This window comes from Nymphaea colorata, chromosome 10 (genome assembly GCF_008831285.2).
Source record: "Nymphaea colorata isolate Beijing-Zhang1983 chromosome 10, ASM883128v2, whole genome shotgun sequence".
NCBI lineage: Eukaryota > Viridiplantae > Streptophyta > Magnoliopsida > Nymphaeales > Nymphaeaceae > Nymphaea > Nymphaea colorata.
The window spans coordinates 23,515,152-23,530,365 of record NC_045147.1 but is presented as its reverse complement, the minus strand read 5'-3'; the positions used below and the strand labels follow the sequence as shown (position 1 = coordinate 23,530,365).

Here is a 15,214-nt window from a genome sequence, read left to right as displayed (position 1 = left end):
ATGTCATTCATACGTTATAAGCTAGTTATGTGTCTATGCCCACCTATAGCCAAATATCAACGCGTTTTTTATCTTTTAATCGACTACTTAAAAATTCAAACTAGTTATGAGGTCAAGCTTACAGACCAAAACTGCAAATTAAAGTACTAATATAAAGAAAATAATATTTCTAATATAATAGAAATAGAACAATTAATACAAGCCCATCTGACCGACTATACAATCATTATAAACTTTCACCGCGGCTGCTGTAAATATTGGTTTGGTATTAGCTGGACCAGCAGCTGATACATAATATATTGCCCACAAACCGAAACGTCTTTGGTTTTATGACATTGATACTAGATTATTATTAATCACTTTTAAATTTATTTATTGTTACATACATATCTTTCACCTTAACATATAATGTATAAATGAGATAATATTATGGTATATGACTAACGTGAATAAGTGGGTTGGCCCGAAAATGCAAAATTCAATGATGATGATTTTGTTAATCAACGATCAAACAACAATGAATTTTTTAATTGTCCATTTGACGGTGAACTTTTGAATTGAAATATCCAAGGTCCTTCGTATAACTATTTATAAATTTTCACACCTCCCATCCAAACAAATCAACTGTACCTCATTGGGGAATGAATTGGTCCACTGAGATGGGAATCTTGTTGTAATTCACAAAAAAACGAATGGCAGTATGTGTGCTAGTCCCACATTGGTCACGAGCAATCATAACCCTCTCTCTCTCTCTCTCTCTCTCTCTATATATATATATATATATATATATATATATATATATATATATATATATAGAGAGAGAGAGAGAGAGAGAGAGAGAAGATCTGCACCGCTTGCAACCATCATAGCTGCACTATGAACTCTCCTCGCGAGTAGTTGCCAGCAGTAAAGAGACTCAATCACTCTTTTGCAAGGAGACAATGAGATAAAAAAAGGTCGGTAGTTTTGAATTGGTGACGGCACTTCGCACAGGTAAGCTCAAATAACACAAATTTAATATTTATATCTATAACCTTTCCTTTTTGGCGGGTACGCGAACGAGAGAGATTGAGAGAGAGAAAGCGTGGGAGAGAAAGACTAGTAGTAGTAATAGTAGTGGGAGTTTGTAGGGTGAAGGTTGCCAACGAGGAAAAGACTCGAGAATGGGAGAGCTTTGAAAGATCAAAATCTGTGAAGAGAGAGAAAGAGAGAGGGGTTGAAGCAGGGTGTCTTCTGCCTCTGCCTCTTCCTCTCCCTGTTGGGTTTCACGTCCAAATCCTACAGAAACAGTTAAGAAGCTGAAACTCTCTAGAATCTCCTTCATCTTCACCCCCCGTAACGGCCCAGAAGTGGGGAACCCCGGAAGAGGTCTTATTGTTAATGGAGTTCTACGATAGGAGCGCCAGGGTGGAAGGCTCTCATACACATCTGGCCCTAGAGTGGAACCGTACCCCTGCAGAGACCGGGCTCGAAGGTGAGGTTTTTGCACGTGCATTGTTGAATTACGCGTCCAGATCGCCGTAATTGGGGTATTTCTTTGTTGGGGGCCTCAAGGAATTAGGGGAATTGGGAAACGGTGTGTGTTGAATATGAGGGGGCTAATGGGTTTGTGTTATTGGCATTGCAGGACCTTTGTGGCGGCTGAGAATCGGTGGAGATGGCAGCGGAGAGTTGTATCCGGAGCGGCCGGGCGAGCTTGATTGCCCGTTCTATATGCGAACCGGATTATGCGGCTATGGCGGGGGTTGCCGCTTCAATCACCCTGGAGACCGGAATCTGGTAGGACTTTCTTCCTCTCAATCCTTGTTATTTGTTCTGGATCGGAACTTCTGGTCCCTCAATCTTGCTTAAATAGATGTTTGGTTAGCTTAAGACATTAGGTTCATATGATTCTAGTTCAAACTTGATCAGATCCGAAGAGGTCAATTTGTCTTACTTAGGCGGTGGAGCTGATTGGGATCTCAGACGCTTTCTTAGCGATGTGTTACTGTCGTTCTGGTCCTAAAAAGATAACATTGCACTCGTGTCCATATTTGACATTATAATCATGCTGGCCGGGGCGCCTTCTCAGTACACCCGAGATCATAAGCGGAGTATAGGTCTTCATTAGAAATGTCGGTGGTGATTTTATTTTTTTTAAGGGGGTGCATTCGGTTGGGGTGCTTCTTCCTCTGGAATGTGACTTTGTCTCCTTCCCTGTATTCGATAAGCTGAAGATTTGTGCTCAAGCTACCCGCTTTCACTTTAGATGTTTAAGTTCATAGTCGGTCGTTTCACGTAGGCTGGACGAGCTTGGTGCATTGACTAAGGGATCGTCATGTTATTCATCAGAATCTACAGCTTGTGTGACGCCTTCCTGGATTTTCTGTACACTGTACAGGCTACGTGGGGGCAGCCTTTCATCAATAATCTCTCTCTTAATTCCACAGTTTTGTTAGTTCTGTTTACCAGCAATCTTAAGATTGTTTTTGTATGCTGATTTTGTAAGCTGTGTTCACATTGCAGCGGCTTGCAGTTTTAGGGGAATATCCAGAAAGAGTGGGTGAACCTCTCTGCCAGGTACAATCCTATTAATTTTTTCATTTGATGCACGTTAGGTCTGCGATCTCGATTTGATAGGCGAACACTACAGACATACGTCTTTCTTTTGGTAACAAATGGAGCTTATTCCTGGGCCAACTTGGTCCTTACTTGAATTCATGCCTATAGCTGCTCATTTTCGTGTACAGACTTCAACAACAGTATTTCATAGGCATGTAAATTCATAATTTGCACAGAATCATATATTACTTGGGACCTGACTTTAGTGCAACGTTATTGTGGTGTCTATGAATCAACTAAATAAGGAAAAACGTTTCAGATGCTGCTTAGTTCTTGGTTAGTTCAGTCATATTTTACTAAATCCATGTCTACTGGTTTTTCTTGATGTTTTTATTTGGCAACTTTGATATGTAAAGCTTCTTGTAGGTATGGTAGTGATAACTGATTAAAAAGTATGTTTGGTCTCACTAAGTTATGCATGAAACTCTCAGGCCCTACTATTGCTGCTATGTTACTATTTTCTTACAGAAGGCCTTAAAATGATTATGGGTTGAGGACTCGATGTTTCTGATAGAAACTTCATGAGTCTGTTATATCATCCACTCTTTATTACTTGATGTTCTCTGAACTTGTATGTAAGGTGCTAATTGATAAACCTTGCATAAAACTCTAATTAATGAGGTAACGTTTCTGTGAGCATAAGAGGGAAATTTGAAGATTTTACATCCACAAGGGGCAAAGTGATGATGGCTCTGAACCCATTTCCAACAACCCTGCTTGGATGGTTCTTCCTTCATGAAAAAATGGTCATGATGCGTTTGTGTGTTATGATATTCAATCTTCATGTCACCTTTTTCATTTACACCAACTTGCTAGAGACCCCTCCATAGATGTGTGATTTGTTCTGGAAGTTAATGGTACATTAAGAAGAAAAGTAGGAAACCATTCACCAACTTCAGGAAGTACACTGTATGACACTTAAAATGATTACAACTTCCTTCTGCAAGCAGTCAGTGCATTGATTATTTTCAGAGGTATGATGGTTTCTTTTTGAACCTTTGTGTATGATCTACGCTTTGAGATTTATTTGATTTCTTGCTTGGAACTGCACAAATTTGCTTTTTTGTGTGGTTGTTGCAGTACTTTCTGAAGACTGGAACTTGTAAATTTGGTGCAACTTGCAAGTTCCACCATCCAAAAAATGGGTCGAGGAACACACTGCCAGTAAATTATCTTGGCTACCCACTGCGACCGGTTGGATCCCTTCTCATTCTTTATGTAGTTTTGTCCAAATTTTTCTCGTGAATCCATTAAGGAACGCCCTAATTAGTTGGAATTGTTTTCATTTCCTCAAGTTAGGTTGCCCTAGCACTACTTGTGATATTCCTTTCAATCTTTCATTTGTTCTTCTGGCTACCAGGACTTGTTAAAGACTCCAGACTGTTCATTTTATCTCATCATGTCTATATTATTGAACTTACTTATTTGTAGATAACCTTTTTTTGCAGGGCGAAAAAGAGTGTAATTATTATATGAAAACAGGACTCTGCAAATTTGGTATGACCTGTAAATTCCATCATCCACAACCAGCTGGCACCTCACTGCCAACTTCTGCACCTGCATTTTGTTCAATGGTGCAGTCTCCTTCACTTCCTTCTTCTCAACCATACGGAGCAGGAGTTACTGGCTGGCAATTTGCTCGGCCACCAATTTTACCCAGTTCATATGTCCAAGGGTCTTATGCCCCAGTGCTTTTACATCCAGGCATGGTTCCATTTCCAAGTTGGAGCAGCTATCCTGTAAGTCTAACTACTTTAAGATGTTCACTTTCCTCTTGGCCTTTGAGTGCCTGCCACTGCTGGTGTAAATTTTTGTGTTAATTATCTGTACCTTGTGTGATAACAGTCACCAATGGCTCCTCTAGCTTCTCCTGGTACACAACATCCTGCTGGTACAGGACCGCTCTATGGATTGACTCATCAGCTATCCCCTTCTGCACCTGCATTCCAGGGACCTTTCTATTCATCATCTCCAACCGATGGTCCCTTAAGCAGCCAGAAGGATAACAGTTTTCCTGAAAGACCTGGTCAGCCAGAATGTCAGTTCTATATTAAAACAGGGGAGTGTAAATTTGGCTCCAGTTGTAGATATCATCATCCACGCGACCAGGCTATACAAAAAACAAGCTATGTTCTCAGCCCCATAGGTCTACCTTTGCGTGCGGTATGTTCTCATAATGTTGATTTCTTGCACATCTGAAGGAATTGTAGATGTTAGTGATTGCAGTATTGGTAGTGTTATTGATGATAATAATGTGGATGACAGTGGTAGAAACAACATTATCAAGAGCATCAAGTAATACTTTGTTAACAGTGACGTGCAACAATGGTGATAATTATAATGGTGGTGGTCGTGCTGATAATGATGGTAGTTGTGATAATTACATAATAACATTAATTTCAAACACTTCTGCTTTCTAATGATAAACTTGTATAGATCCTGCCCTTTGCTAAATTGCTAATTCTCGTGGTCTTTATGGATGCTTTCCATCTAACTACCCTAAGTTACAGTTTATGGAACTTAGAGACTAGTATCCTAGTTTTGGGTTCACCATTCATCTAAGACTGTTTAAACATGAGTAGCATTTCTGCATTTTTGTCACCTATTTTTCATCTTTCATTATTCAGTTTTTTACTAAAATTTCCTTTCTTGAAACGTTACTAGTTTACCTCAATCACCACCACTTTTTAATTACAATTTGGGCTTGCAATAGGTATTGGTGGTCATCTGAAAGAGTTATTGAAAAGTTTATTCCTTCATCTAAGATTGTGAAAAATCTTAGGGGATTTATAAAGGGGTTGATTAAGTCTTAGATTGTCTTGGTTCTTAAATTTTTTTGGGGCGGAAACCGAAGCTGCTAGGGGGTACCGGGGTAGTTTGGGAACCGCCAAACCAAGATCCAAGCTTGGTGTGAGAGTGAGCCAGACTATTACAATGATATCAAAACCAGTTCAAGACTTGGACCTATGGCCCCACACACACCGACGCTTGTGCCTTAAGTGGGGTGGATTATAACACTCAATTGAAAATTTTAATCTTGTATCTAAAATTGTAAAGAATCTTGGGAAACTTATAAAGGGATTGGCTAAGTGATAGATTGTCTTGGTTCTTAGTCTTTTTGGGACTAGAACTGAAGCTGCTAGGGAGTGGGTTGAGTTCTATCAAATTAGGAGTCTAAGCCCGGCATGGAAGCGAGTCATTCTTCTGATTATGCTAGCATCATCAAATACGACAATAGAGATACTTCCAACTTTGCTTTAAGGAAGTGGGCCATTTTCCAATTTAGAGCGAATTTGGAAGAATCTCTATTGTTGTGTCTGATGATGCTAGTGCAACCATAAGAATAACTCACTCCCACGTCAAGCTTAGGCTCATAGTTTGGTGGATCACAACCCTCGTCATAGTAGCTTGGGTTCCAGCTCTGACAAGTTTAGGAAATACAGAACAATTTATCACTTAGCCAACACCTTTATAAGTCCTAAAAGATTCTTCACGATCTTAGATACGAGGCTAAACTTTTCAGTAGGCCGTTGTATGCTATCTCTCTCAAGGCACACACATCTATATATGTAGAACCATAGGTCAAAGTGTTGAACTGACTCTGGTATTATTATAATAACCCGGTCCACTCGCACACTAGGCTCGGTGTTTTAGTTTGGTGGACCCCAACCTGCTCCTTAGTAGTTTCAATTCCAGCCCCAAAAAACTAGGAAATAGAATAATCTATTACTTAGTCAACCCCTTTAAAGTCCCACAAGATTCTTTACAATTTCAGATATGAGACTGAACTTTTTAATAGGGTGTTGCAAAATCTATATGGTGGAGTGCCTTTTGATGAAAGAATATTTTTATTAAGCTTGCAAGAGCAGAGCTTCTTTTGCACAGTCAGGTGGAGGCAAAGGCATCCTTCTAAATCACTTTACGATTCATATGAAGGGGTTTATTAATGCATTTAATGAATATCATTTGAACCCAGATAAGAAGTGTCAAGGTAGTCAAACTTTAAAATTTTAGGTACACAGACCTCGCTGTTTATATGATTGATGCACGTACGTGTGCATGTATATCGTGTAAGTGTTGAGCAATCTTTTCTTGCAAGATCAAGGCAGCAGAGAAGGCAACGGAGGATATATGGGAAATAGGAACAGGAGGCATGCTGGATAAATATTGCCTGATGAAAATGTACTTTGTATAGATGTGCAAATTTAAATTCCCATGCAAATTTTCCTTGAGGTTATTATTGTGGTCAATACGCATTGTTTCCTTAGAGGAATTGAAAAGTGCATATTAAGTCAGTCACTCAATGACAAGGATGATATTCATTTTGATGGTTGTCATAAGAATTTACAACCATATAGCAGCTTTCTTCCTTTATCACATACCACACAGTAGTCATTGATTTCTGCAAATGGAGACTGTAACCATGATAATGCTGTTCTTTATACTTTCCTGGTATCAGCACTGTGTCTGAAGGTTGAGATTTAATTCTAAAAACTGGACCAACCTTCTAAACCGGATGCCAAATAACCTTGCTTAATCTTGACACTCAATCATTTGTCAAGGCAAGGTGCTGCTCATAGATTGGCGATGTATGGCTGTGTAATAATTGAACCCTCTCTTACTAAATACAAATTAGAAAGCTTCTACAATTCTTTCATTAAGTAATCTCTAACTCTAAGCATCACATAAATACACTCAACCATGAAAAAGATAAAAATAGGATGTAGTCACGCACATAAAATAGTAAATTAACAATGAAAAGCTTTTATTATATAACTAAAATCCATGCAAGTATGCATGATTAATACAAGAAGAGACGTCCATTCTTTTCTGATAGAACAAAAGGGACTGAACTAGCTGTGGGACTGCCCAACAGCCTAACCATTTTACAATCCCATTGAGTGGAGTAAAAATTACAGTAATGCCTACTTGCATTACATGAAAAGAGGTAAAAATAAAATAAAGAACATATTTACATGAAAAGGGAAAAGTTATATATATATATATATATATATATACACACACACACACACACACCCCATTAGACTGCCGAATGTTGCCAAATGACTGAATATTAAAAGCATTGCTAAAAGCACCATGCTACAAATGCATTACCAATGATTTATGGTGCTTTTAACAATAGTTTATGCCTTTATGGTGCTTTTAGCAACAGTTGTAAAATGTTCAACCATCCAACAACTAGCTTATTTCAAATTTTCCATATATGTATGTGCATACAGTACATATGTACGTAGGAAACATGAATTGCCATGGCCAGGTCTTGGCGAGAATAGCAGTCTAGATGGACTACGCATGCCCTGAGGGGGAGAGAGAGAGAGAGAGAGCTGTCCGATGCAATAAAGCCGCGATCGTTGCTATGGGTGAGGATCCAAGCTCCCGAACCAATGTATCTCATGAATAAGCAATGGATGGCCACCACTTATTCCATGATCTCTTGTTCATGCGATCTAATGTCGGACCCCCATTTCTTCTCCCTCAACCCCCACTCATTCTGCATTCCTTACTGACCCTTTCTCTCCCTGTAGAGGAAAAGGAGCTGCTCCAGCAGCCCCTTCATTGGCAGCTCATTAAGCCCAAAAAAATGAAAATGGGCTGCTCCTGAAGCCACCCCTTGCTGCAGAAAAGAGCTGCCCTCTGGCAGCTCCTTAAGCCAAAAGAAAAAGCAAAAATAAAGGTAGTACGACAGTTGGCCATGGATTGCTGGAAACCAAACCCTTAAGAGAGAGAGAGTCATACCAGAAAAGGACGCTTCCATCAAGGTTTTGCCATCCGTTAAAGCACCAACTCGCTGTCTGCACTCTGGGAGAGTTGCACAGGTGAGAAGGGATTGAATGGAGAGAAGGGGGGAAGGGCAAGGGCAGAGGGGAGAAAGTGGGAGGGGTGGGGAAATAGGTTCACCTGCTTGAATATAAGTTAATGAATCGGGGTCATCCGACTTTATCTAATTTGATGAAATCGGATGGCCCCCTCAACATCCATGAGATACGTTGGTTCCTACAGACATCCCCTATATATATATATATATATATATATATATATATATATATATATATATTATAATGAATATTCAAATCTGCTGGATGTCAAGTGGCCTGGTGGAACTACACCACAAACTGTCGCTAATGCTCCTGTGGCGATAATTTTTAGTTTTTAGTGGCATCTGGTAGATTTTGATCTCTCCTATATATATTTGTGTATGTGTGGAAGGGCACCACCCTTAAACTTACGGTGTCACCACTGAATGTCAAAGGGATCACACAATGAGGAGCATTGGTGAAGAGATCAACAATTTGATACTTGGACATCACAATTGGAAGCAATATGTGATTCTTCAAAAGTTCCTTTCTAACATAGTAAAAGTTCTTCATGACATATTTTGTTCTCTCATGGAAGGTGTGGTCACCAGCAACGTATATAACACTTTTGTTATCACAATACAATTTACTTGGCTCAAAGATTCAGACTCTCATATCTTTAAGTAGAGTCTTTATTCAAATAATTTTGGTTGCCATGGTTGCCATAACTATATTCTGCCTTTGCAGATTGTAATGATAATTTTTGCTGCTTTTTATGCTTCTAGGAAATCAATGCATCACCTGAAAGAAAAATATACATTCAATTATCCTTCATAGTCACTATAATAGTATGCTTTTTATTTCTGGGTCTAGATATGGTGATAACGGAATCTTTTCTACCATTTGAGAGTTTCTTTGGCCTAGTTTCTTCCATGTGCATATGTGTAATATTCATGTTCTGTAGGGGGAGGCTCGGGTTGACCTTGCTTCAACAAATTCAGGCCCCTTAATCCATTAAGGAACTAATACACTGTTGCTTCTCATTTTGTCATTGATATATTCTAAAATTTTCAGTAAACACACATTTAGGCTCAAAAAGTTTCATTTCATCCCACAGTTTGGTAGGGCAAGAAAAGTGCTCACATATTGTCATATTACCTTGCTTGGTGGCACAAATCTTCCCTTTTATATGATACTGATAGTTAATATCTTCCATTCTATTCATTATTTAATATAATCCCAGGACTCACTAGCAATGAGAATTTTGCCACATTGGTGCAAATACTGAATTATACAATTTTGAGGATGCAAGGTATTATCCTGGAGTGACAGAGTGTTTTATGTATCAATCAGACTTTTTATCATATTTTTCCATAGGCTTGATTATTTCATCTCCATTGGGCTTTCTTGATATCTTGGGACACCTTACTAAGTTGAAGCATAGGCTTTACTTTGGACCGATCCACTAATCCCCACAGATCTCTCCATTAAATGTGATGCTTCATGGTGGAGCCCCGGTTATGTAATTTGATGAGTTGAGTGTAAAAAGGGGACAACTGCATTGTCCTTATCTCATGTGCTCAAGAGTCGAAAAGGAATGAAGAGGATGAAAATAGACCACAGGAAAGAACAAAATAAGCTTCTAGCACAAATCCTGGGGCTGCACGAAAAACCTTTTTGAATCTTTGATACCATGTATGCGTTGAAGGCTCTCTTACCTTTTACCAATTAGAGAGCTTTTGCAACACTATTACAAATACAAAGTAATCCCTCACTTGATGTCACACTGAGTTCATTGATTCATAAAAAGAATAAAGGATATCACACACACAAATGGTAAAAGAGACATTTTTATTATATCCCTAAAATACGTGCAAAAGTGTGTGACTAATATCGAAGGAATAGTCCTTTATTTATTGAGTAAGGGGGATTGATTTTAGCTGTTTGACACTCCTAACGACTTAGCAAAAATTACAGCAGTGCTGTTTGGGCATTATCTTTGTTACATAAAAAAAGAAACAGTAAAGCTAAAACTACATAAAATAAATGAATTGTGTTTACATCAAGATATATACAAATATAAATATATAGATGTCCATACCATGGTAATAATATATACGTATGCATACATAGAAATATACATATGTAGATGGATAATACACACACACACACACACACACATATATATATATATTATCATCATGGGCAGTAGCATATGCATATATATTTTAACAACCTGTACTATTCTTTTGCTCCTGTAGATCTCTTGTATTCCTCAAGTGAGGAAAATGGTTGTTCCTTGGTTCTAGAACTGCTATGCCTATAATTGTAACTCTGTACATTTCTGTTGGCTGCTATACCGAGGTGAAAACTCTTTTTCTTCCAAAGTTGAACATTACATTAAAAGTCTAAAATGGCAACATATTGATGTTTACTATAACACGTTGTCAATTGTCATCAAAGAAATATTCTGATGTCTGCTTGAAAAGCTTATGAGAAAAAGTTGGATTTCTTTATATTGTTGTTAGTCTTTGTTTCTCGAAGGGATAACATATTCTCAAAATTTCCTTTTTCCTGTTCTGTGGGTTAGGGGGAGGGGAGCAGGGGGTAAAGTCTATTAAGAAGCTTCCTTACTACTGAAACTCTAGGTTGACCATTTGAGATAGATCATAGAGTACAAAAATAATATTTTTCTCAAATCAAACTCATGGCTTATTTTCCTTTGTTATTAGCGTGGCTGATCAACCATTTTACCCTTAGCTGCAGCAACGGGTGCAACTTCTGGACTATATCTGTAGAGTACTGACTCCTAAGGTTTAAGCATTATCTAGAAAGTGCTTCTGAACAAAGATATTCTTCCTTTTCAGTACATGATTGTTGTTTAAATTAATTATTTAGTTGTCCATGGATGTGAATGAAATTTACTTTAACCAAGGACTACCGGAAAGGTGTTTGAGGAGGAACTCACTGTTCTCATTAAGAGCTTATGATTTCAACTTTAGTTTCTCCATGGCAACTATTTTGTTTTGGCTTCTTCACAAACTCGTTCAGCTGATCTTCCATTTATCTTTTGGGAGTATATCATGAGATAGCCAGCTGTGTTGGGTTGCTTGTGCATCAGGTGTATGTTAGGTCTATACAATCTGTCACAGGCCCACAGCTCTTTCTATTATATACGGATTTCTGCATTTGAACCTATGTTCCTCAATTGGTTCGGATGTCAGATATTGGATATTATATTCCAGTATACCAGGTAGAGATTTATTCAAAAAATTGGCAATAACACTTGTATGTCTCTGTATGTGTGTGAGAGACCAAAACATATATGAATACTTTCTTCTTAACTTTCTAATTTTCTTAAGGTTCTTCTTTACAGACCATTTTCTTTAATGTGTTTTTGGTCTTTCTTCTTTCCTGTTGTCTGCATCAAAATAAATAGTGTAGAGCTTCTGTAAAAAAAAAAAAAGGGTGTTTCGTTAACCATCGCCTTTTTAAGGGTGTGTACCGGACAAGATGAAAGCGTAATTCTTGTAGGAGACTAAAGACCAAATGACTGAATTTATTAATAAGACACTGTTGCTGTTCTATTAAGCGATTTTTGATGCTGATCCCTATTATTTGCTGTCGCAGGGGGCTCCCATTTGTACATTCTATGCACAACATGGAGTATGTAAGTTTGGACCAACATGCAAATATGATCATCCAATGGGAAGTATAGGTTACAGGTCCTCTGATGTGTCTGTTGCATCATATCCTGTTGGATTGTCTGTGGCAGCTCTAGCTCCATCCTCTTCATCCTCGGACTTTCGAGCTGAATCGGTGGCTGGATTAATCGAAGATTCTTTAGCTGTAAGTGAGAGCAACAGAGTCCTGTCCACTGAAACTGGATCAGGTGGTTCGATGGGTTCAGTTTTCTCAAAGGTAGGGCAGGTCTCCATTGCGTCCAGTCATAGTACTGCTCCTCTTAGCGGTGGTATTGTCCCCAGTGGCGATGAATGAGAATCCCAACACCCATCCTTACTTTCCTCCTCAACCAGACTTCATAAATCCATCTTACGGACATTTGCTCCCCATTCCCTTCAAAAACTATATATGCCTAAGCATTACCTTGGCAAAACCACTTCATCCCTTGATAGCTTTCTAGGTTCTGTCTGATCAAGGTCTAACCTAAGTTAGGTCCTCTTTATCTTGTGTTTATACTTTATTTTATACAAGAAATCATTGTTATATTCAATAAACAAGCCCCTGTCAAACAGGTTCATCAATCTACATCAATAATCTCCTAATAAGACCAAGAGGAAGTCCCTCATAAGAACTTTAATCCTCTCAAGTGCAATACTGCTCTGATCTTTTTGGAAGGGTGAAGATCAGGTATTCTTATCATGTATATGGCCAGTTCACCGCTGCCTCACTTTTTGTATTTTTAGCACTGCATGGCTTGCTGTTTCTTCTCGATGTCCTTCCAGTTTTGTTACAATTTAGCTTCTGTATTGAATTATGGAAGTTTGGAGATTTTCTTTCCCCTTCTTTAGTTGAGGGAGTGATGAACATTAGCGCCTTGCCTCTGTCAGAAGCATAATTGGAAAATTGTTACTTGGTATGAAGCCTATTTTCATGTGAAGGCTTATGTAATTGAAAACCATGTCAACGCTGTTTGTTATTTATGACATATCTTGGACCATTTAGTTCTGTTGAAAACTTGAAATGTAGATATGGTGGGTTATGTTATCCCGTTACTTCTCTGTCGGAACTGCAAATTTGCATGACATGATAGATGCTGCGTGGCCAAGATTTTGACGGTCTTTATGCTGTCTCAACTATCTGAATGCTTGATACACAGGAGAATTGGTAACGAGTCTGCTGCGCTTGTACATCAGTCAACTGATCCCAATGCGTGAGTGGCAGTCAGATTGCGCCTAGCCTGTTGGTAAAGCTTTCTTTTGAAGAAGTCCCTCACAAACTGTGAAGACTATAAATCAGGAAAAAGCAAGAAAGATAGCGCAATGATTCATTTCCATCTGGTGTTAACAGAAAGGAAGACATGCTTGCTCTCTCAAAAATCCCCTTCCCCAACAGATCCTCAAGTCTTCTTGGCCAAAATCTCATTTTTCAAAACTCTGGAAATGCTTCAACATCCTCAGCAGAATATATCTTAAATGGAGCCTGGGGTACTCATATTGGATGCCTTTTTTGGGGATGTGGCTATTCTTTTGGTCTGCCATCTATTCTTGGTCCAAGGCATGGAAACCCATATATATATATATATATATATATATATATATAAACAGTACCTCGGTAAGGTAAAGATTGTTCCTTTTTTCTTTGGGAGCCAAAGACAACGTCAAGTGCGTTTTCTTTTTTTTGTTACCCCATTGATTTTATTTTGAAAATAGACTACGAGCTTTTCACGCTAATAGCCAACCATGTACCATTACAATAATATCTTTTTTTATAAAGCATTGAGGTTTCTTCCATTGAATGGATACAACCAACGTTGAAATATTTGAACTAATCATTTGCGTGTAAATAAGGCCTGTATGTATGTGCATGCTCCCCACTGTGCACGCATATCTTATAATCATTTTCTCATGGTGCTCTTAAATATTTAAAATTTCAAATATTAATGACCCTTAGCCAGATATATTTGGCTCTCTAGTAAAAAACTCAACCATCAATGGATCCGAATTCCTAAGGTGATGGCATAGACTGTCAGATTATGATCCAATTCTCATGGGCGTCACTCTTTGGGCAAGCTGAATCTAAGCAACATAAAACACTAGCAATACCATTTAATTTCTTAATCGATTTATTGTGATTAATCAATTTATTGCAATTGTTGTATAAATAAGCATATGGAGCAATCTTCAATGCATGTTATGCAAAACACTGGTCGCAAGAGGGGCTGAAGCCTACGGCTGGTACTTATTATTTAGCCACAGAAAATCCGTCTTCTTTGAAAAAGGCCCGATAAAACGTTTAAACCAATAAAACCGAACAAATCCCCGTCTTTTTCCCATTTTGTAAACTTCAACATGAATTTTTCCCCATTTTTATCGTGTGCTTTCTCGTGATTTTTACATTTATTTTATTTTAAAGTTTAAACTTAAGTTAAATTATTTGTCTTCATTGGTATCATTTCTAAAACATCATTTTTATCATTTTGTCAGGTCGTTTTTAATGCTTTCGTATTAGTTTTCTTAATTTTTATAGTTTATTATTTTCCAAAAATTTGCTATTTTTTTTATTTTCTAAAAATTGACAAATTTTCTTAAAGATTTTCGTAATACTTTCAGTTTTGTTGGAAAGTACCTAAAAAAACCTCGCTGTTTAAAACCAGTTAACGATATTCGTTTTAGTTGTTGGTTCAAGTAACATAAATGCCAACCATTTACTCTAGCCAACACATGGCATAACCTTGAGCGATCCACAATGCTTGTCCAACATAATATTGGTAACTTAAATCTCAATCAACTTCAAAGGGATCTGACACTCCTGAATAGGCTAACTGCTGATAAGCAGGCCTTCTTATCAGCACATGTTAACGGCCTTTGGAGTAAAGAAGTTGCCCAATCAACTCCGAGGGGATTCGGCACTTCGATTGCTGGTAAGCAGCCATTCTTATCTACACATTTTTACGAACTTTTGAGCAGAAAAATAGATATATAGAGTTTTACACTATTAGGCAAGCGATAAAGTTTCTCAGATTAGTTTCCCTAACTAAAATGCGCAACTTAATCCCATTCTAGGCTTCTAGCAAGCAAACCCACCCACAAGTTCAAGTCCGATGCTCGATGCGA

The 15,214-nt window shown here is 38.1% G+C and overlaps 1 protein-coding gene across 2 annotated transcripts; it reads left to right on the top strand.

Moving 5' to 3' along the window:
• The first annotated feature begins 854 nt into the window (after window positions 1-854).
• Window positions 855-13,153, top strand: LOC116262452 (zinc finger CCCH domain-containing protein 6-like). Of its 2 annotated transcripts, none has more exons than XM_050080178.1 (7): window positions 855-993; window positions 1,628-1,779; window positions 2,506-2,559; window positions 3,682-3,795; window positions 4,050-4,340; window positions 4,447-4,764; window positions 12,048-13,153. In XM_050080178.1, the coding sequence occupies exons 2-7, from the start codon at window positions 1,714-1,716 to the stop codon at window positions 12,414-12,416; spliced, it is 1,212 nt and encodes a 403-aa protein (XP_049936135.1). In that variant the 5' UTR covers window positions 855-993; window positions 1,628-1,713; the 3' UTR covers window positions 12,417-13,153. The 2 variants fall into 2 exon arrangements, with proteins under 2 accessions (XP_049936135.1, XP_031497713.1); XM_031641853.2 differs by lacking the exon at window positions 855-993 and adding an exon at window positions 1,036-1,474.
• Window positions 13,154-15,214: the final 2,061 nt, after the last annotated feature.